The 22,210-nt window shown below is 46.5% G+C and overlaps 1 protein-coding gene across 3 annotated transcripts in view; it reads left to right on the forward strand.

Annotated features, from left to right (window-relative positions):
- Positions 1–12,322, forward strand: part of LOC131684027 (sorting nexin-13-like) — a 29,021-nt gene extending 16,699 nt beyond the window's left edge. For all 3 annotated transcript variants that reach the window (XM_058966496.1, XM_058966497.1, XM_058966498.1), the window contains 4 exons: positions 8–123; positions 10,011–11,087; positions 11,142–11,497; positions 11,557–12,322. In XM_058966496.1, coding sequence (XP_058822479.1) covers positions 8–123; positions 10,011–11,087; positions 11,142–11,497; positions 11,557–11,932 — 1,925 coding nt within the window. In that variant the 3' untranslated portion in view covers positions 11,933–12,322. The remainder of the gene's footprint in view (positions 1–7; positions 124–10,010; positions 11,088–11,141; positions 11,498–11,556) is intronic.
- Positions 12,323–22,210: the final 9,888 nt, after the last annotated feature.

A 22,210-nucleotide genomic window follows, 5' to 3' on the forward strand; every position in this document is an offset into this window, starting at 1 on the left:
TTTCTAGAGTGGAAGCTAACAACGAGTCAAAGTTTCTCCGAAATGCAGGTTAATAAATCCAAACTTAGTCGGGAGGATATTATGCGCATCATACGAGACAAGGCGAATAATCTATATCAAGAGGTATTTATTTCAGCCATGGTATCTATATTTTATTGTTTATCCACTAAGAAGTTGGAACGCTTGTTTTCTTGTCAGACGTTGCTCGGTGGCGGCACGATATTTTTAATTTGGTGGAACTTTCCCAATTTTTTCATTAGTATCGGTAGAAGATAACATAGTTTTATTGTTATATATCAGTGTCCAATCGGGATGTCTTAACAACCAATTTCTGCAATCAATGTGATTTACCTGTACAGTGTACATACACTAGAGAAGGGCACTTCCAAATCAAATTTCGTCACAGTAGTACCAAAGGTACAAATCCAGAAGAGTTATACTGCTACGACTGGTACACGAATCAGGCAGAAATGTGTGAGCTTAGTGATGGTGGTAATTTCAACTTTACGTTTTTTGCTGTGCCACCTTAAAAAACGTAAATGCATTCCAGAAGTTTGACAAGATCCGAACAATGGGCGTTTGTTTCAACTGCCTGCGCAAAGGCCATCGGTCGAACAGACCAACAACACTTGCAGAAAGTGTCAGAAGCGTCATCACATCATTCCCCACGATAAAAATGCCGAGGATTACAGCCAGGATGGACGTGTCAAAGTACCCACCCAATGACCCAACAAATACCGATATCGGTTAACGTTTCGACTCAAATTCCTCTTTCAAATTCGAGCCCAGTTCCTAGAGAAGATCCACCAGTTTCAACCACATGTTCATGCAACTATGGGTAGTAGGGCATCGCAAAAAAATTGAATTCTCTCTCATATTGTGGGTGAACGGAGAACAGTGAGTCTAGTTATGTACGGTATGCAATCTAGGCTCGAAGGCGGATCCAAGACATAGTGTCTCGATCATATACATTTGGAGCAACATCAGATGTTGTTTCAAACGGTTCTCAACTCCTATTCGACAGCTCTCACAACACCACCCATGTTACGGCTTGGTAAGGCCAAACTGGTGTCGAGGGGGGTCAATTGAGGTTGTGTGACGTATTATTGATGGTCACATCATTAGCTTCTGCATTAGAATCGTCAGACAGCCTTAGTTGATTATACAATTAGGGAATTTTTTATAAAATTATTTACATTATACATTATATTTGCTTCAGGTAGTTGATAATCGAGCTTGTACCTTGAGCGTCTCATGTACGGGTTCCGACGGAAGTTGAGGATTCGATGAAAAAAATCTCTTCTATGAGACGGTCGACCGACGGAATCGAAATGCCGGGGGAGATGGGCAGCGGCAGGCGAGTTTAACATGAGATAATGAGACTACCATTGAAATGAAGTCTATAAGTAGCACTAACAAAATTCTTAATTTCATGTACGGGATGGCCCTTGGCCTGTGGTCTTCGACTGGCATGGTCCATTCTCATTGATTCTGAAGTCTTCTTGGCTGGTTGGTAGATATGTGCTCCTACTTGCAAGTTGATCAATTTGCTTGGGCGGGGGACATGTCGATCCTACTAGTTGTCGACTCTTTTGATCGTGGGTATGAGGCTAGTTCAGGAAAGGAGTGCAGGACTGGCACCTAAGAGATAGTTAATTATTCAGGACTTGTTCTTATGATTATTAAACTCGACCAAGCACACCGGCTCTCAGAAATGATAAGCAACTCTTTCGGTTCGGTGTGGTCTATTCGAGTCGAACCAGGCGCCTTTATGGGAAGAGATTTTTTTTGCGAAATCCTAAAATACCTTCACTGGTATAGCTACTCTGGATAATAATAATAGAAAAATTGAGGGTTTGCCGGTCCATAATGTAATGAATACGTGTATTGACTAGAACAGGGATAATCGAATTAATGTTATAAGATAGAGATGTTATAAGATAGAGATGAAGCATCAACACATGTGACCATATATCACAGACGCTGAGACAGTCACAATAGTCGATAAAATAAAATCACTCAGGTAGGCAATTGGTGAGGGAACAAACAAAACTGGCTCATTCAATGAGTTTCAACGTCGCAAATGCTTAGTGTGGAAGTTTACCGTGACTTAACTTTTTGTCGGTTCCGACAGCATGAAGTAACAAGTTACTTTACGCTTGTCCGGACATGCCGTAGACTCAGGTGATTCGCATTTCTAATGCCAAAAGACCCTGACTCCTACGGTAGCAGACAAAAGGTTAAGTCGCCGGTGAGCTCTAAGCTTGCATATATGATCCTTCCACGCTTTTCTAAACTTTCTCCCTTCAACACCTTGCTCTCCCTTGAGTACTATGGCTCTAAATATTGAAAAATATACTTCACCTTCCAGTCCCTTGCTAATTAAATGCCGTAAAAACTGTTGAGAATACATTTACGTACTAGCCCAGTACACGTGCTATTAGCAGATACCAAGCTACCACACGGGGTGTACTGGGGGTGTGTCGGACTCGAATGGTGACGCTGCCATTAATACCGACTAAACTCCATTAGGCTCCGCCATCGTTCCCCCCAGGGACTACCTCTCGGTATTACTTCTGGGGGGATGGCTGTATTTGATGTACTCATTCACTCTCGCTCACGCGTTCATACGTCCTGTATGAGGCTTACTTGGGTGCTCTCTCTGTCGCACATTGATTCACTCTCTAACACTCCACAAGAGGCTCACTTTTGTGCTTACCTTTTTCGTTCCTTGCGAGGCTGACTTGTATGCTCAACTTTTTCATTCCTTGTTAGGCTTACTTTTGTGCTCGCCTCTAACATACCATGTGAGGCTGACATGGATGCTCACCCTATCACCTGGTTCACTCTCAATTGTACCACTCTACTACACCCCTGTCGCTCCCCCTGGCATCCCATGTGGGACATTTTTCTTAGGCCCCACTTCTGGCATACCCTGTGAGGCTTACTTGGGTGATCACCGTTTTCATACCTTGTGAGGCTGACTTTTGTGCTCACCCTTAACATACCGTGTGAGACTGACTTGGATGCTCACCCTTTCACTCCTCTGCCACGCCACGAGACATCGATATCTAAGTCCCAACATATAACGCTAAGACCCTCGCATCTTGGCATGAGGCAGTCCACATATATGCCTATACACTCGCTCTTCTGCCTTGCTTCGGGGTGGCTGGTTTTACCTCTTACGCGGTCGCCAGTCGCTGTGCCAAACCTGCCTCAGCATGAACAGACCATTCACTCACTTTTCTGCGCTCGGCCTTTTTCGCTCCAACTAACCAATCACTAGTTAGTCGTGCCCGTCGTCTGTTGCTCGGTTCGCCAGATTACCTGTAGCCTACAGGTAATCTGGGTGGTTGCAGTCGAGACTACGTTCCACTTCCCCACCGATTGACACATCCGCTGAATAAGGGTATCAGGGATTGTGTCCCAGCCGCAGACGTCGAGCATTGCTCTTCTTTCGACGTTGAAACGAGGACATACGAACAGTATGTGTTCGGCAGTTTCGTCTACACCTGGGCAGTCAGGGCAGGCGGGGACCTCCGCGTGTCCGAACCTGTGGAGGTACTGTCGGAAACAGCCATGGCCTGACAGGAATTGTGTCAGGTGGAAGTGAACTTCCCCATGGGGTCTTCCCACCCAGCTCGATATGTTAGGTATCAGCCGGTGGGTCCACCTACCTTTCGAGGAGTTATCCCACTCACGCTGCCATCTGGCGACCGAGGTTCCCCTGGTGCGCTCGCGGGCTCCTCTATTTCCACGTAGCTCGAAGCACTCCTCATCTTCCCGAATGACCAGCCCGACTGGCATCATGCTCGCTATCACGCAGGATGCATCGTGTGATACCGTGCGGTAGGCAGATATCACTCTGAGGCACATCACGCTGTAGGTGCTCTCCAGTTTCTGTAGGTAACTGGTTACCCTCAGTGCTCTTGACCATGACGGGACGCCGTACCTGAGGATAGATACGGCAACGCCTGCCAGTAGCTTACGTCTACTGGCACACACCTTTGAGCTGTTGGACATCATCCTCGATAGTGCCGCAACAGCAGTCGACGCTCTCTTGCATGTATAGTGGACGTGGCTGCGGAAGGTCAGCTTGTCGTCTATAATGACTCCGAGAGACTTCAGACTCCGCTGTGAGGTGATCACGACTTCTCCCACATGGGTAACTGCATGTTGTGCCGACTTGCGGTTGTTGACGATAACTACCTCCGTCTTATGATGAGCGAGCTCCAGGCCTCCCGCGCTCATCCATTCCTCCACCGTGTTGATCGCGTGTTCTGCAGTTAGTTAGTTGGGATTGACTCCCCATAGACTTCCAAGGTTACGTCGTCGGCAAAGCCGAAGATCTTAACCCCAGGAGGGAACTTCAATCTCAGAACCCCGTCATACATGAGATTCCATAGCACCGGGCCTAGGATCGAGCCCTACGGGACTCCGGCGGTAATCGGAACCCTTTTCTGACCGGCGTCGGTCTCGTATAGCAGTACGCGGTTCTGGAAGTAGCTTTCCAGGATCCGGTACAGACCCACCGGTAGGCTAAGCCGGTATAACGAGAGCGCGATTGCATCCCAGCTTGCGCTGTTGAATGCGTTCTTCACGTCAAGTGTCACTAACGCACAGCATCGAATGCCTCGCCTTTTTCGTTGGATCGCTAGCTCGGCAGTCTTTATCACTAAGTTGATAGCGTCCACTGTGGACTTACCCTTCCGAAAGCCAAACTGGTTGCTTGACAGGCCGTCCGTACCTTCTGCGTACGGGGTTAGCCTGTTGAGGATGATCCTCTCAAGCAATTTGCCAGTCGTGTCGATCAGACAGATTGGTCTGTACGCCGATGGGTCGCCTGGCGGCTTCCCGGGCTTCGGCAACAGCACCAATTTCTGACTTTTCCAACTATCGGGGAAACGGCACTCGTCAAGGCATCTCTGCATAGCTAGCCTGAACATGTTCGGGTTCGCTATGATCGCTGCCTTGAGAGCGCTGTTTGGAACTCCATCCGGCCATGGAGCTTTGTTCATTGCTAGGGATTCAGCCACTGCGAGTAGTTCTTCATTCGTCACTGGAGCCACCATTTCGTCCATGCCCGCACTGTCTCGTAGTGCAGGTGGCCAGGGGCTTGTGGCTCGAGATAGGAAGAGTACTTCGATAATCGTCGCCAACCGGTGCGGAGACCGTTCTGGGGGTGAAGAGCCCCCTTTGGTCTTGGCCATCACAATCCTGTAGGCGTCACCCAACGGATTCGCGTTGGTACTCTCACACAGGTTGTCGAAACACGCTCTCTTGCTGCTTTTAATGGCCTTGTTAAGGGCCAATTTCGCAGCTCGAAACACTTCACGGCGGTTCTCTCTTGCATCCTCGGTGCGAGCTCTTTGCATCCTACGTCTAGCTCTGAGGCAGGCTGATCGTAGAGCTGCACTCCACCAGTATACCGGGCATCTGCCGTTTCTTGGCAGGGTTTTTCTCGGCATAGTGGAGTCGCACGCGCGTGTTAGAACAGCTACCAGCGCATCCCCGCTTAGACTGTCGGTGTTGGCCTCCAGTCCCAGGGCCGCGGTAAAAGCTTCGCTGTCGAAGTGATTGGACTTCCACCCGCGTACCTGACAGGGATCTCCCGCCCTCGGATGCTGCACACCATAGTTGATCCTAAAGCGGATTGCTAAATGCTCGCTATGGGTGTAGCTTTCGTCTACCCTCCATTCCATGCCTGGAACCAGACTCGGGCTGACAAATGTTACGTCAATCCATGCCTCCACCCCGTTTCTACGGAATGTGCTAGCGGAGTCATTGTTAGCTAGCACAGTATCGAGTTTCGCAAGCGCCTCCATTAGCAGCTATTTGTGCAGCGGCTGTCCCACTCTACTGCCCAAGCGTTAAAGTCTCCCGCTATAACGACCGGTTTTCGGCCCACTAGGTCTGACGAGAGCCTGTCGATCGTCTGGTTCAACTGTTCTATGGGCCACCTTGGTGGAGCGTAGCAGCTACAATAGAACACATAATTGATCTTGGCAATCGCAACACCCTCGGCGGACGAGTGTATTACCTCTTGATCCGGGAACCGTCCCGTTGTACAGATTGTCACCATCCCAGGCCCGTCCGACACCCAATTACCGTTGCCGGAAGGGATGTTGTACGGGTCTGATAGGAGGGCGACATATGTCCTCGACTCTGAGACCGACTGCCACAACAGCTGTTGGGCTGCTGCACAATGGTTAAGGTTTAGCTGTGTGACGTTCACGGCTTCTTCTTATTTGCCTCACCTAAGGGACACGAAGGTCCGCCCATAGCATGATTGTGGGCTTGCTTCTTAGCGGTGCAGATAAGGCATTTATGCGCCTTAGTGCAGCCCCGCTCCTTATGCCCCTCCTCGCCGCAGCGACGACATAGTTTGCTCCTGTCTGTACCCTTACATTCGCACGATTTATGGCTGGACTCAAGACACCGATAGCACCTATCCACTAAAGGCGGCTGGGGTATGCTAATTGGGCATACTGACCAGCCGATCTTCAGTTTACCTATCACGGTAACCTTTTTGGTATCTGCCTTCAGTAGCCTGAGGTAGGCTACTTGGGTGCCGGAGGGTCCCCCTCTCAAGCGCACAGAGGCCCGCTCGATTGTTACGTCGCATTGCTCCTTGACGGCTGCGATGACATCGTCTGCGGTCGTGAACTCGTCCAGATGCTTACACTGGAGAGTAATTTCCGCCCCTAACGACCTCACCTGGGCGCCTTCGCCCAGGACCTCTTGGGCCAAGGCCTTATAGACAGCACTGGATTGTGCGCCTCGCTTCAGCACCAAAAGAATTTTGCCTGTATTGGTGCGTCTCACGCTGCGCACGTCTTGCCCGAGGGCCGAGAGGCTTTCGGCCGCCCTCATCGACTTTAGGTCGTCGGCATATTTGTCCTTGTCGGTTTTTAACCACAAGGCCTCGCCTCTGTCCTTGGACTTCTTCGTGGGCCGCGGTGCATCAGGTGTCGGCTTCTTCTTGGTGACCAGCGTCCAGGAGTTTCCGCTCCCTTGCCCCGGTTGCGCCGAGTTGCTGGTACCTTCTCTCTGCCTGGCGGGGTCATTTTCGCCCCGGTTTACCTCGACCAGACGGCGTTTGGCCGTGACGGTTACACGCCGTATGGTGTTGGTTTTTGCACCCTCGCCTGGTGACTTCCTAGGGCGCTTCGCGTTCGACGTAGTCTTGCGCTTGCCCTTACCGTTCGAGAGAAACTCAGCCGCCGCTTCGAGCGACTTGGCTGCTCCATAGAAGGGGAAGGGGAAGGCCCCTGTCTGGGTACCTATGTCGGCCTTCTCCCTTCCCTCCCTCTTGGAGGCCACTGTCTGGGTTCCTCTGTCGGACTTTTCTCCACATTCCACCATCTTGGCGTAAGCCTGCTGTTCCTGTCTTGCGACACGAACAGCCTTCCGGAGCACCAGCAACCTCTGTTTCAGCTCCTTGCTGATATTTTGCTTCGCGTTAGTGAACTCGATTATAGTATCGAGCTGCTCCACCACTTTACGCATCGCGGATTTTGGCCCTTCCAGCGCGTTGGTAGGGCTGTTTTCTACCACTGCTGGGGGGTCACTGGTGCTGTCGGATACAGCCCTCGTCGCTCCCCTACTCTCCCCACTGGGAGGAGACCTCATCAAACCACCTTTAGCAAAGGGGTTCGGCACCTCCGTTTTTTGGTTTTTGTTATTTTTCACGTCGCTCATTGATTCCACGAGTCGCGCGAGAAAGAAAGGTCCGCCACCCCAAAGCTCCGCAGTAACGTGGTAAGGGACGCTTACTGTGGGGGTTGCCCAGGTACCCCACAGGCTCCGTTAACGATCGAGCATCTTTTTCACCCCCTCGATCACTAAATTCTCGGCACGGGTCGCTTCACTTGGGGTTATGACCTATTTTGCTTTACGTGGAGACCGCGGCCCAGATCATCACAACCATCCTCCTTTACCAGGGCTTTGGACCTGTAGCTCTGGTTCTCAATAGTTCCAAGTACGTAGGTTATTACAGACATGCTACTATTGAGATCCGTCTTTCGCTAGCGGAGTAATACCGATAATACCGCAGACCATAGTTTCTAGGTTCTCAATCGAAAACGACATAATAAAAACGTTCTGAACGTGCGTCCGCGTCGTTGTTTAATGGCGGTCTCATTTTCTCTCATGCCTCGCTTGGAACGGCAGTGATGCCAGAATAGCCTACAAGATCAACCTACTATGAAGTAGAAGATCCAGAAGGAGTTCCATCAGCTGATTCCATAGATGAAATTGGTCATCGCTAGCACGTTCAATTGGCTGACGAAATTGAACGGCTACAATACAACAAGAATTACAAGTCAATCGGTAATCTTCGTCTATTTATCGAAGACGACCGAGTCGGAGGACGACTCGTCCACTCCAAGTTACCATTTGGTTCAAAATATCCCATCATACTACTCGAAAAGGACCCCATCATGACGATGCCAATCAGGACAATACACATCAAGCTGCTTCATCATTTCCAACCAGCGTTCACCAACGTCATTCGACAGCGGTACTAACTGCTCAAAGCTCGTGAAATGCTTTCGTGTGAGACCGGGAGCAACAACAAGCTAATAGGAATTCTTCCGCTATCACGAATCGTGCCATCTCCACCATGCGCAGTGACTAGTGTAGACTACGCTATCGGTCCAAGCTCGTCAAGGCGTATGTAGCAGCTGCACACCTCGAAGCTGTTTCAAATCTGACGACCGATGCGTTCCTAGTATCATTGAGACGCTTCATTACTTTATAGAATGGGTGCAGCAGTTGCATTCTGCTAATGCAACCAACTTAAAGGGAGTGGACCTCGCGATGAACCAGTTATATCATCTTTTCCGAAATCAACAGATGCTGGATCAAGTTCAACAGTTTTGCGCAGCACGAGAAATTGTGTGGCATTTCACCCTTCTAACGCCCCTGAGCTCGGCAAGCCGTGGGAACCACAGTGAAATCGGCAAATACCCATCTGAAGCTAGTTGTCGGCTACGGGCGGTTAGTGTTTGAAGAACTGGAAACAATCCTCATCGAAATAGAAGCTGTTGTAAACTCTCACCCTCTATTCTGCATCTCCATTGATCCACAAATAATGACACCAGCACATTGCCGGATAAGTCGTCCGCTCATCACACCAGCCTAGCCATCTCTGGAAGACATCAAGGCAAGCTGTTTGAGTCGCTGGCAGCAATTGTAGCTCATGCGCTAGCACTTTTGGCATGTTTCGAGCTGGGATTATCACAAAACGTTGCAGCCATGGAAAGAGAATTTACGAAAAAATGCCGAATTTACGCCCCGAATGATTGTTCTTCTCCAAGACAAAACTTCCCATTCGAAGACAACTCCATCGTAGTACCATCCGATTAAGACTCTGTTGTAGTTCCAATTTGTGGGAGTATATTCCCTCCGTCACAGCATGTACAGCTTTCCCTTCTACGTAACGACAAATGAACTCACACTGCAAACGATTCTTGTATTAGTAATAAGAACTCACATAGCATATCCTTCCAGCTAGCTAGTATGTAAATCTGTGCTGCCAGGCAGCAATTGCCATCATTTTTAATTTGCCCACAAAGCAGTAAACAGCAGAAGTAAAGTTAGTTTTATCGAGCAAAGCGGTTTCAATTTATACGCCACTATCCTGCGATAGTTCGAGCATCGCCAGAGTGATCCTCTAGTAGCGGTTGCGATTGCTTTCATATACACTGCCCATAATCGCAAGTCAGTCCTATGTTCTATGGGATTCCCTATCAGTACAGTTCACCCACAAGTAAGTACGAATAGACCCAGTTGAGGCTCGCGAAGAAATCCAGAATTTTTTGTCGTGACTCGTGCTTTTTTAGTTTTCAGAAATTGTGGCATTTCGAGGCTTTCTCAATTAAATCTTATTTCCTCCTAGGTCCGAAAGCTCGCGTAAACTCGTTGTCGTTACGTCTCCATTGCGATCTTTTCTGTAATAATTTTTAAGCGTTCTATCTGAAAGCAATATTTTCTTTTCTTTTTTACAGTACCTAGTGCCCAAATCGCCAAACTATTTGAACATAGATCCAGGCCTAATCGAAGCACTCAGCATACGTATCCGCGACACATCGTTACAACCGGAGAACACCTGGTTCGATTCGATCTGCAAGTTCGTGTATGAAAAGCAGAAAAACGAGGAAGTCTTTCTGAACAACTTCTACCAAAGTTCGGCCTACAAACTGTTGCTAAGGGAATTGGATTTCAGCAACGCCCAGGATCACGATCTGCAAACGCTGGATCATTTAGGTGTAGCCGGTCTGATGCTGGACAGCCTGAGCGATACCAACTCCGGAGATTTACGGTTCGACGAGACGGATGATGATGAAGCGGCTGCGGGGACACCGAGTGGATATTTTTACAGTGATATCAAAGAGGAGCATGATGTTAAAGTAAGTACGATGCAAGGTCCCAATAAAAAGATGCCAGCTACTGAATCAAGCTTACTACCAGCGGTAGTAAACGTGAAACATGCCAGGTCGCATAGTGACTGTACCGGAATGTTCACCACCATAAACGATATTAATATTGATCAGTTGAAAGGTTCGGACTGTTCAAGTACTGACTCAGGCAATGAGTTGTCAGTACCGGTTGGGCAAGTAGATCCAATGATGGAGAACCATCATGTGAAGCCTCCAGTGGAGATACAAGTGGAGCAGAAGGTAGAAGAATCATTCGCTTTTAAGCAAAAGCTGTCCGCCAAAATTATCAATACGGCTATTCATTGCGAAGGTCACTACGCCGTATATGCAATTCAAGTTTGCGTCATTGAGGACAATCAGCAAAAAAGCTGGCACATCTATCGGCGGTATTCGAAATTCTTAGAATTGAAAAAGTTCCTGGTGAAACGATTTCCATTTCTGTCCAAAGTACCATTTCCAGCGAAGAAAGCCTTCCAGAACACACAGCGGGCAGTACTAGAACACCGGATGGAAGTATTAAATATGTTTCTGCATGAAATATGTGCCAAAGCAGAACAAAACGATGATATGCGTTCGTTTGTGAGAAACTTTCTGGAACCTGACACTGACGATCGGAAGATGCACGGTGGAGCTGTCGTGAAAACTGTAAATAAAACCCATTATCCTGTTAAATTAAATTTATTAAATTTTTACTCGTAGATCGAAAGCTTTAAGTCCGGCATGAGCAAGATTCGGAATATGCCGGACACGCTGGTCGGTGGCATCTCGCGTATATTCCACGGTAAAGGACCACTCAAGGAGCGTACCTTCTACAATATCCAAGACCTGCCAACACTAGAATCCAAACAGTCCGAATACCCCGCTCTAACATCAACGTTGAACCTGCTTGACGAAGTCTTCGACCTCCAGAACAAATCCCAGTGGCTACGAAGAGGCTTGATTAATCGGTTGCTAGGCGCTCCCTGGGTTAGTCACACGACCAATAAGAAAATTGTACAACTCGCCAGCTCGATGCTGGCGACGGACAAGGTGGAAGCAGTTCTATCGTCAATTTTGTAAGTCAACTTTATAGCTAATCGAAATTGTGTGAATTCTTGAAATTTTCCCTTATTAGAAACAACGCTTGGCCGGACGGTGATAGTTTCAGCCCGAATCCACCACTCCGTGAGGACAGTACCAAACTGAGAACTAAGCTGGCAGCCAAAATAGCCCTCTTCGCGCTCCTTTCCGATGACTTAAAGCACGTAGTTGGATCGGTAACCTGTAACACCGGACTGCTAAACTTTTTTCAGATGCTACAGAACAAAAAACTAAACACACGTCTTCTGCTAATTCTCATGGACCGTTTGCTGCGGATGATGTTTCAAACGGACGACATGACAAAACATGCCGCCGTTGTCAGTCGTGATGAGGGTGGAGGAACGATACGCATAGTAACACCGTCCGGGTCGGCAGCGGGCTCGAGAAAATCCTCCAGACACTATTACTAAATTGAATGACTGGTAGGTAGTTGTGAACAATCGTTTGGATGGTGCCGCAGCAATAAGCTGTCGTGAACAGAACAAAATGTGACGAAACATTCGAACAAAGTATCCCTTAGGGAGACAAAAAAAAAACTAGGAAATTGAAACGTTACGTAGTAGAAGCGAACGTGGATGATATTCATTTTTAGTATAGCTGTTTATTTTAATTCCAGTTTTTTTCTCGGAACATTTGCATTTTTGTGCAATTGGCTAGAACAATTTTAAGAAGCATTGTGAACGTATAATTATTAGGAAGGTTTATTTTTGTTGTTCCCATTTTAGGGACTTTTTGTTGAAGGAAATTTTTGTTAGAATTACTTATTCTTTGAGTACAAGACTTGTCCAAATAAAAAACAACGAATTTTTTTTTTCGAAAATCCTATGTTCATACTAGTACATGGGCGGTGGTCGACTATCCTTATTCGCCCCTCCCGTAAATTGATGTGATTCATGGTATTGAAAACATCATCAAATAGCAATTTATTCAATAATTCAGTTATCAATATATGAAGATTTGTACTCAATTTTCATAAGGTGTACTCGCTATCAACCACCTTGGTTGTGTGATTTTTTTCGATCATATTTTATTGCAAATAAACAGTAGTTTTTGTTATTGCTTCAAGCTGTTGTCAACGCTATTCGATATTTTCCAGCCTAATTCTTGAGCGTTTTTTTCAAAACGTCATATCTGCAATGAGTTACTCTCTTTGTTTACTTTCTCTTCTGTTAATAATTCGGTCATTTTAACATTTATCCCTCAACTCTTTGCATAATATGCTAACCACCGTCTTTCGATCTGTACTGTAAAATAAGTGAAAAGTGTTATAGTGACGCCGTAAAAATCAAAAGAGAAAGTAAACAAAGAGAGTAACTCATTGCAGATATGACGTTTTGAAAAAACGCTCAAGAATTCTGCTTTGCGAGGGTCAAATCAAATGGGAGTCGAATTCGATATAACCACATTCGTTCGAACACTCAATCCGTCGTAACACAGAATAAGGCTGTATATGTCGCCATGCATGTTATGGTTCGGTAAGGCCATACCGGTGTCGAACGGGACAAATGAATTCTCGTTAGCTTGTTAGTTGAGAATCCCTAGAAAACCTTTTTTGTTAGGCGAAACTTTGCTACTGCGACCACTATTCTTTTATGGCTGCCCCTGTATACTTGTTTAGCGGAACTTTTGATAACTGCTCCGTTCGAATATAGTGGTCCAGCAGTTTTTCCATCAGTTTCAGAAGTTTTGATTTCAAACTAATAGGTCCGTGATTTTTTCGGCGAAGAGAAAGAATGGTTCTGTTGTTGTTTTAATTCAATAAACTTATTTATATATGTAAATTTTAAGATGTATCGTAGTAACTTACATTTAATATTTCTCCTCGCACCAGTGATCAATCTATCTATAATAATCTATTGTTAGCTAGTAGAAACGGTACCCGGGCCGATAGATATTCTGAACCGACGTTCCACACTCTTATTTATATCTTTTCTATGTAAGACTTTTTAATCCGTGTGTGGTGTATTCTAGCCCTAAGTTTATCAATTAATCTCGTGCTACCTGTTGCTTCAACGTCTGTCTACTGTCTCATTGCCTGTCTAGTGTCAGCTTATGGCAGAGGCCCCTATATCTGATAACGTATAATAGGCCGGTCTAGGGGTGCCAGTTGAGCGCGCATATTCTGTGCCCACACTCCCCCCCAGTACAACAGTACTACTCACGCTCCAAGTCTAGTACGGCCAAATTAAGCGTGGGCCTCTCGTAGATGCCAGAACCAGTATGCTCCGCTGCGCTGCGAACCTGGCCGTCTTTTCCAGTAGTAGTGGCTATGATACGTCCCTTTGGCCAACAATTCCTTGGCAATTTGGGATCTATGACGATAACGATGTCTTCTACTGTTAGTGGTTTTGATTTCTCGAACCATTTCGTTCTCCTGGTCAGTGTTGGAAGGTAGTCACGGATCCATATCTTCAAAATTGATTTGCGATTATCTGCGACATGTACCATGCTCGTTTTAATGCTACTCCACTGTCATCAAATAGAACATCCGGCTTTAAGCCGTTAGATGATCCTATTAGGAAGTGGTTCGGATTTAATACGGTCGCGATTTCATCATCCAACGGAATATAAGTTAAGGGGCGTGAGTTCACCGTATTTTCGGTCAGTGTTAGGGCATTCCTAAATACTTCATCACTTGGGAGTCGTGACAATTTAAGTTGGGCTAGGTTTCGTTTCACGCTTTGAACTAGCCTCTCCCACGCTTCGCCCATGTGCGGAGAACCTGGCGATCTGAATGTCCATTTTGTTTCCGAACTTGCGAACTCTGCTGCCATTCGATCCTGATTGATGTGCTCACTCACGGCTTTAAGTTCATTATTTGCACCATGGAAATTTGTGGCATTGTCGCTAAAAAATTCTTTTTAGCCCGCGTGGTGAGACAAGTCACAAGAACTCCCCATCGTTTCTCCGACCGTCGTCCAACCGCGACCATCATCGGACCAAAATAGTCAATACCGGGCAAAGAAAATGGTTTTGCGTGAGCAGCTAGTCTAGCTGGTGGCAAACTTCCCATTTCAGGTGGTATTGAAATTGCTCTTTGATTTTTACACCACTGGCAGTTTCGACGAACTTTCTTGTAGGATGCTCGAAGACGCGGCGTGTAGGACCGTTGTCGGATTTCGTTCAGCGCAGTTTCGTGGTTTATATGGCAATATAGTGTGTGATAGTAAGTTAATATAAGTATCGTAACAGGATGATTCCGAGGTAGTATGATAGGTTGCTTCATGTCATTGGTGGCAAATTCACAAGCATCAATCCTTCCGCGTACTCGAATCACGTTATTTTAATCTTTAATTGGGCTGAGACGATAAAGCTGACTGGATTTCGGGAGTTGCGCGTCAGTTTTAAATGATAGCAGTGCTAACTCATCTGGGTACGCCAGTTGCTGTGCTTGACGAAGTAGCTGATTCTCACCAGCTTTTATCTCAGTATGTGTTAAGGGACCGAAACTCCTAGGATGGCATTTAACTGTTTGTCCCAAATTTTCAACGTAGCGAAGCACATATGCTGTCACATGGACGACGCGTTTCCACGAGGAGAATCGATGGACGGGTACCACGGGGGGCTGTATCATACCATGAACTAGGAGATGCGGTCAAATTTCCTCGTTAGTAGTCATAGAATTAAATGGTAAGAACGGTCACTCTTCCACCGGTAGTTTTATGAACTCTGGCGCGTTTAACCATCTGCTGGTGCTAGAGAGGTCTGGGTGTCGTATCCATTTTGTACCTTCATCGGCAACATTTTCCTTGCCTGCGATTCACCGCCATTGGTGTATATCCGTCGAGTCGAGGATTTCACTTATCCGGAAAGCCACAAATTGTGAATAACGACGATGATCAGCGTGGATCCAGCATAAGACATCACGGGAATCAGACCAAAAGAAGCATTCAGATATAGAGTAAGAGAGTGCATCTTTTACTGTTTTGGCTAGTCTCGCTCCGAGAACGGCAGCTTGTAGCTCCAGTCGTAGGATTGAGACGAATTTCACAGGCGCCACTCTTGTTTTTGATACCACTAATGAGCATTCAACCCTTGAATTCTCTTCAAACCGGAGGTAGATCACTGCTGCATAACCGCTTTCGCTGGCGTCCACAAAGGTGTGAATTTGGACTGTTCCATTGATTTTAATGATGTCACGATAACATCTTGGAATTCTCACGCTGCGCTGCGTCTTAAACTATTCTTACCTTAGATGGTTTATTTGGGTTCACTACAGGAAAGGTAGGAAGATACCAGACCCTGCTGTGGTGTATACTCAATTCGGCTTCCGAAAGTTTCCGAGCGTATCCTTTTTGAATGTATTCAGTGCTCTTGGATTGAAGATTTTCAGCAAGGTTGGGGTGTAGAGCAAAGCGTTTTTCAAGGCAGCGGAATCTGCGCTGCGCCATCGGTAAGCTATTAGGAAGGCGGATGTTATCATATTTCCACAGAAGTCCTAGCTCGTAGTGTTTGCCTCGACGCCTTGTAAGGGGTTTTAGAATTGTTTCGGCGCGTTGCTCTTCTGCGGATATCAAAAACTTGTCAGGCTTGGCTACATATGTAGATTATGGTGTTGGTAGCTATATGACGGAGCTTGATCTCCACAGCTGTCGTATATTACCCAGTCTTTGTTGCTACAGGTTTATTAGGTTTGCCTTCCCGGCTTTGTTGCGGAAATCCTAAGGTGGTATTATCCAACCCAATCAGAATTCTTGGTTGGACATCTGTGTATGAATCTATCTGAAGCCCCTGCAAATATGAATACTTCTTCTTCAACTCGTCGATGTCCATCCGGAACTATCCGGAATAGAACGGAACTTGATCTACCTCGATGCGTGTGGGTATATCCCGAAGTGGGCTCTTCTGATAAAGTCCACCGTTGTACTGATACATCTCGTACCATATCTGGCGTTGCAGTTGTATGTTGTGGGTTTGCTTCAAAGTGCACTAGTGGATGGTGATTGAAGGTGCAACCATTTACTCCACAATTTCCCTGCTTCCTGCATCGTCCACTGTGTTTCTTGAGGCACTTTTTACATAAATGTTTTTCCCGTACTACGGCCTATCTGGAGGATCTGCTAAATTCCAAGAAGCGTTTACATTTATCGACCGTCGTGCAAATTCCTTCGCAAACTACGCAGCATTTTTTTACAGGCAGCTGGCTTGCATGCAGTACGGAATTTTCCGGTGTTTCAGTGACAAGATCATATTCGGTGTCTTCTGCGTGAGCGTTTATGTAGCCAGTACTTCTTCTATTACTTCGAGTAGTTAGCTTCGGTACGATGACTAGGCTTGCATTTTCCGCTAGGTCATATAGCCACGCACTAAAGTCTTCGAGATTTGTGTCTGGATGCAACCGTCGATATTTGGCCCAATCTAGTCTAGTAGGAGGCGGTAACTTTTCCACCAATTCTTGAAGCAAAGTTATATTGTATTTCCAGTCTTCCACTTCGCAGGCAACGATCGTGGCGCACAGGTTCTGAAACGACAGTACGAATTCGACCAATGACTCAAGCTGTTCCGCTCGTGGTGCTGGCAGTGCGTGGATTTTTTCAATCGCTGAATGAATGATGATTTCGGGCCTACCGAAAAGCATTCTGAGAGTGGCTAGTATACCTGGAACATTTGACGGATGTAGCAGACGGCATTTAACGGCTTCCAAGGCTCGACCCTTTAGACACTTTTGCAAACGAACTACGTTTTCTTCGTTTGTGTACCCGCACATTGTAGTTGTGCTGTTAAAAGTCGAGTAGAATATCGGCCATTCTCCAGCATCTCCACTAAATACAGGTAGCTCTTTTGAAACGGGATGACGCGCGGCTATCTGACTGCGATTAAGTGTCCCATCCAGATCAACAGCGGAATGTATAGACGATTGGTTGAGAATTACGCTTTGATGCGGAATCAGGCTTGGTGGATTTAAGTTTATATGGTGTCTGAGTTGCTTTTCAGCCTTCTTGCCTTGGCCTTTCTGCCCTTCTGGTGAGGTGGGAACGAGATGGGATTTAATCGGGCGCCTTTGGGTTCTAGATGCAGATTCGATTTGTTTCACCCATTGATGTGTCAGATCTTTGGATTCTTCGCTATGTACTGAATAAACAAGGGAGGATGTGTCGCTGTCCACTTGCTCCAACTCTTTTAGCAGTCCGTACTTTTTATCCAAAAAGTCCTTCTTCGCCTGGCGAGCTTGTTCTGCCAGCTTTTACTGAAGCTCTCTTTCGAACCTGTCTTCTTCCTCCAGTCGTTGAGCTTCAGTTCTAACTCTTTACGGTGCTCCCATCTAGAGGATCCCTGTGATGATTTCCTGCTTGTTACTTTAGCGAGATGAAAGCTTTTGTCGTCATCGTTGATCACGAAGCCCTCTGAAGTTTTCTTGGTCATTTTGCAGTTCTGACAACCCCAGTCTTCGTGCTCTACTCTTTGGTCCAGATTGACACACCTAAAGTGGAACCACTTTTTACAATCGTCGCACTGAACCATGAGCATGTCGTCTGGTTTGCTGCACAATGGACAGCTAACTTCGATGGTCGCATTCTGTTCGTTTTGAGCACCCTTTTGTTTCCGACGAGTGTCTTTAGGCAACGTTCCGGTTACCGTGCTTAGCGCTGTTGAGTTCGCGGCAGGAGCTTCGTTTACTACTATAGAGGGAGCCAATGGATCTAACATCACAGGAATAATGTAGTCGGGTACTGCTGGCGGTGCATCTGTACCTGTTGACAACGTTCGCATCTTTTTCGTTTTCTTCGAGCCGGACTTCCCTGTGCTTGTGGTTAATGCGGTACACTGCTTGTCGACCTTACCGGCCGTGCCTTCAGCGGCATTCGCAGAGGTTTCCTCGGTACACTGTTTACCGATCTCAGCATTTCCCAGGGCGTCTTGTCTCCCAGACGATCTTCCACTTCTAGTTGACATCATACTACCGGCTCGTCGGGGATACGTAAATGTAATTTGCAATTTGTGATGTTTTCGGCGAAGAGAAAGAATGGTTCTGTTGTTTGTAACAGTTGTAACAAATTACCTGTTTTAATTCAATAAACTTCTTTATATATGTAAATTTGATGTATCGTAGTAACTTACATTTAATATTTCTCCTCGCACCAGTGATCAATCTATCTATAATAATCTATTGTTAGCTAGTAGAAACGGTACCCGGGCCGATAGATATTCTAAACCGACGTTCCACACTCTTATTTATATCTTTTCTATGTAAGACTTTTTAATCCGTGTGTGGTGTATTCTAGCCCTAAGTTTACCAATTAATCTCGCGCTAACTAACTAACTAACGCTAACGCTGCTTCAACGTCTGTCTACTGCCTCATTGCCTGTCTAGTGTCAGCTTATGGCAGAGGCCCCTATATCTGATAACGTACAATAGGCCGGTCTAGGGGTGCCAGTTGAGCGCGCATATTCTGTGCCCACAAGGTCTAAAGATCTTGGGTAGTGCCAAGTTTTTTTTACTCATTTGATAAGGCTTTTTGAAGGCGAACTGCCTCTGGAAAATTACCGATGTTCTCACAAAACTCGCGCATTGACAGTTTCTTTGTCTTTCTCAACACAGTGTTGTATTTGGTAAGAGCGGTCCTATTGTTTGACCAGTTAATCTTCGCTTTATTGAACAGGCGCCTAGCTTCCTTCCTAAGTGTTGCTAATTTTTTCGTTCCACCAAGGAACATCATGACATACAGACCTCGTTACAAGAGGGCAACTGGCATTGTAGGCGGTTATGATCCTCTTTTGTAGGTCGTTTGATCCTCTTTTGTAGGTCGTCCAGATCTGCCGGAGATTGGATTTTACTCTCCATTTTTTTCGAGTGTTCCAGGTGTGAGCGAAATACATACCAATTTGTTTTCCTTATTTCCCTGTGTTTTTGCATTGTGAGTTTATTTGCTTCTATGTGTCTGTGATCCGACAGACTAGGTTCGACAGAAACGTATCAACTCTATATTTTACATTATTTGAGCGCTGCATAACGTGAGGTTCAGTACTTCGCTCCTAACTGCGGTCATTTTCTAGTAGGTGCTCGCCTCTGATATTTATATTTGTGCTACCCTATATTGTGTGATGTGCATTGGCATCACATCCAATGATAAAGGGCTTGTTTATGCTTCTGTAGTACTTTATGAGGTCATCGATTTCAGAAGGTGATGCTGCATCCGCATCGCCAGGGAAGTAGGCAGATGCGATCAAAATCTCCTGCTTTCTCATAGCCGTCCACTGTTATTGCAACGACGTCTCATAAAATGAATCCTGTAATTGGCAAGAATTTTACTGCTCCGTTTATCAAAACTGCAGATCTTGGAGTTGGCTGGTCGTTACAATATACTATCTTGTGAATTTAAGCCAGAGATTTTGTGCTTATTTGCCCACGACACCTGTAGAAGAGCGATGCCTAGACGCTCTTTGGTGAACCTCCGGGCAAGGACGCTTGTGGCACCATTTGTATGGTGGAGGTACACTTGAATGCAGCGAATGCTGCTCATTTTTTCGGAGTTTCTGTACGGAGTGTTGGGTCACCCACAGGAGCTTTTACAGTCCATGCTTGCCTAGAATTTCCACGTTTGGCGAAGACCGGGCCCCCCCCAAAAGACGCATTCTAGCGTTTCCGAATACGTAGTCCAGCTGGTTGTGTTGGGAGGATATCAGTTTCACCTAAGCCTCATCTACCACCAACAGGAGCTCTATCGTTTTAAGGACCGTAGTTCTCTTCGTGACCCTCCAGCATTTTGTGCAGAAATTGTCGTTCTGATTCTGCACCAGGCGGAGGATGCTCCAATTGGACCTTTCGATGCTGTCGGGGAAATACATGACGTAAAGCGCTTGTTTTGGAATCTGCGACGCTTCATTGGCTTCCAAAGAAGCGCCTTCCTAGGGCTTGATGGCAGCTGTGGTATCCTGCAGCCACTTAGGTGTATCTTTGTCTACACAGGCGATTTAGAGATACCCTTGTTTGTAGGTGCACTTCCTAAACATGGGTCTCGTATTGTTTGAGCTCTCCTCCATGACGCTATTGATCAGCGCGCATCGAGTAGCATTCAGCTGTTCATGGCTGAGGGTATTCTCAGGGTACCCAACCGGGATGATGGCCGTCGAGTGCGACTTTGCCATTTCGTTGAAGGTTGGGCGTAGCTCAGTTTTTAATGTCTGTCTGGGATCCTGACCCTTGATCTTTTGCGGTTGCGGTTCCTTCCTGCACCCATTATTGTTCGGCGACTCTGTGTCCGTCGAACGCTGTAGCTTCAGCGGGTTTGTGGCCGTTTCTCAGCAGCCACCCATAGCGTTTCTTCCTGTTCCTCTTGTTTTATTCTCGGAGCCATCCGACCCACCGGTTACTGTGGTCTGTGTCCTCCCTGGTCACTGTCGGATCCTCGTCTCTCTCTGGAGAGTTGAGAATGGACGAAGTGCAGGACACATCATCCTCCAATGAACCGCCATTCAGCAGCAGTTTGCTTTCCACGTAATCCTTCTCCTCTTCCACCTCCATCGCCGCAATCTCCTCCAAACTCATGTTTACAGTGGTTTTAGTGTTTTCCGTTTTGTTCCCACGAATAGCTAGGGAAAGAAAGTGAATCCTGTCAGAGCCCGGCTTGACAGGGCAAGGGCAAAAATACTGTGGGGTGCGCCCTGGTGTCCCACAGGCTCCGTGTGCTGCTTGGTATTTCAGCACTACGGATCCCAGTCCTAGTTTTACGTAGGGTTTGGGGTTCGAAGTGTTGATGCCCCCCCCCCTCCCCCGCCATTCTTCCCTCGGCGCGAATCTCGGCACACCTTGGATTGGGGCATAAATTTGAGGCCCGCCCGTTGGCACCCTTTCATTCCGATGCAACAGCAGAAGGCTGATAGTACCCAGCCGACGCCGGTCTAACGACCAAATGTCATCGATAGACTCACGTGAAGGCATGAGATAGGAAACACACAGCTGTTGTTAGTCGCTAATATGACATGGGGAACAGAAACCCAGTGGGTCAATTCTTTGCTGAAATTCTGCGAGAGATGTCAACCACCACCGGATACCTCACGGCTGAAATTTCCGCTTTAGCATGGGGTCCCGTCGATTGATGTAATGTCAGCGTGAAGCACTCTTAAACGCTTTAGTTCACGTAATCGTCGATTAGACCATGTTAAATTCGATCGTGATCGAGGTTTTAAAACAGAAGAAAATATTTCTACTACAACGTCAACGTCAGCTACATGATTCAGAAGAGACACCCAATCGATTGTCTGTAGTTCCGTGAAAAATCTAGTAAAGTCGGCTTTCGAAAAATTGAACTCTCTGTTTTCGATATACTCGTCAAATACTAGTCGTTGTTGAGAATGATGGAAATCAATTTAAACTAACGGTTCGTATGCTTCCGAGACATTGCAGTTCATTTAAGCTTCCTTATTCACGAACACAAGATCTAGGGTACGATTTCGATGGTTTGTTACCGCAGACATTTGCAGCATACTCAGCAAAGACATCCCGTCAACGAAGGCAGCGCTAAATCTTGAGAAGACTGATTCGCAAGGGTCGGGAATAGTATAGCCTGAATGAGTGTTTCTCCAAAGAAGTTCAGGTTGGTTGTTGTCTCCAAAAAGCAAATGAGTCGATTGAGAATCAAGAGAATACGTGATGTTCAGTGTAGAGTCAATGTGCTTCTGTTCTATATAATGGTTTCATCATCAGCGGAATCGAAATGAAGATACACAACACCCACGCAGATTATAGT

This window comes from Topomyia yanbarensis, chromosome 2, assembly GCF_030247195.1.
Source record: "Topomyia yanbarensis strain Yona2022 chromosome 2, ASM3024719v1, whole genome shotgun sequence".
NCBI lineage: Eukaryota > Metazoa > Arthropoda > Insecta > Diptera > Culicidae > Topomyia > Topomyia yanbarensis.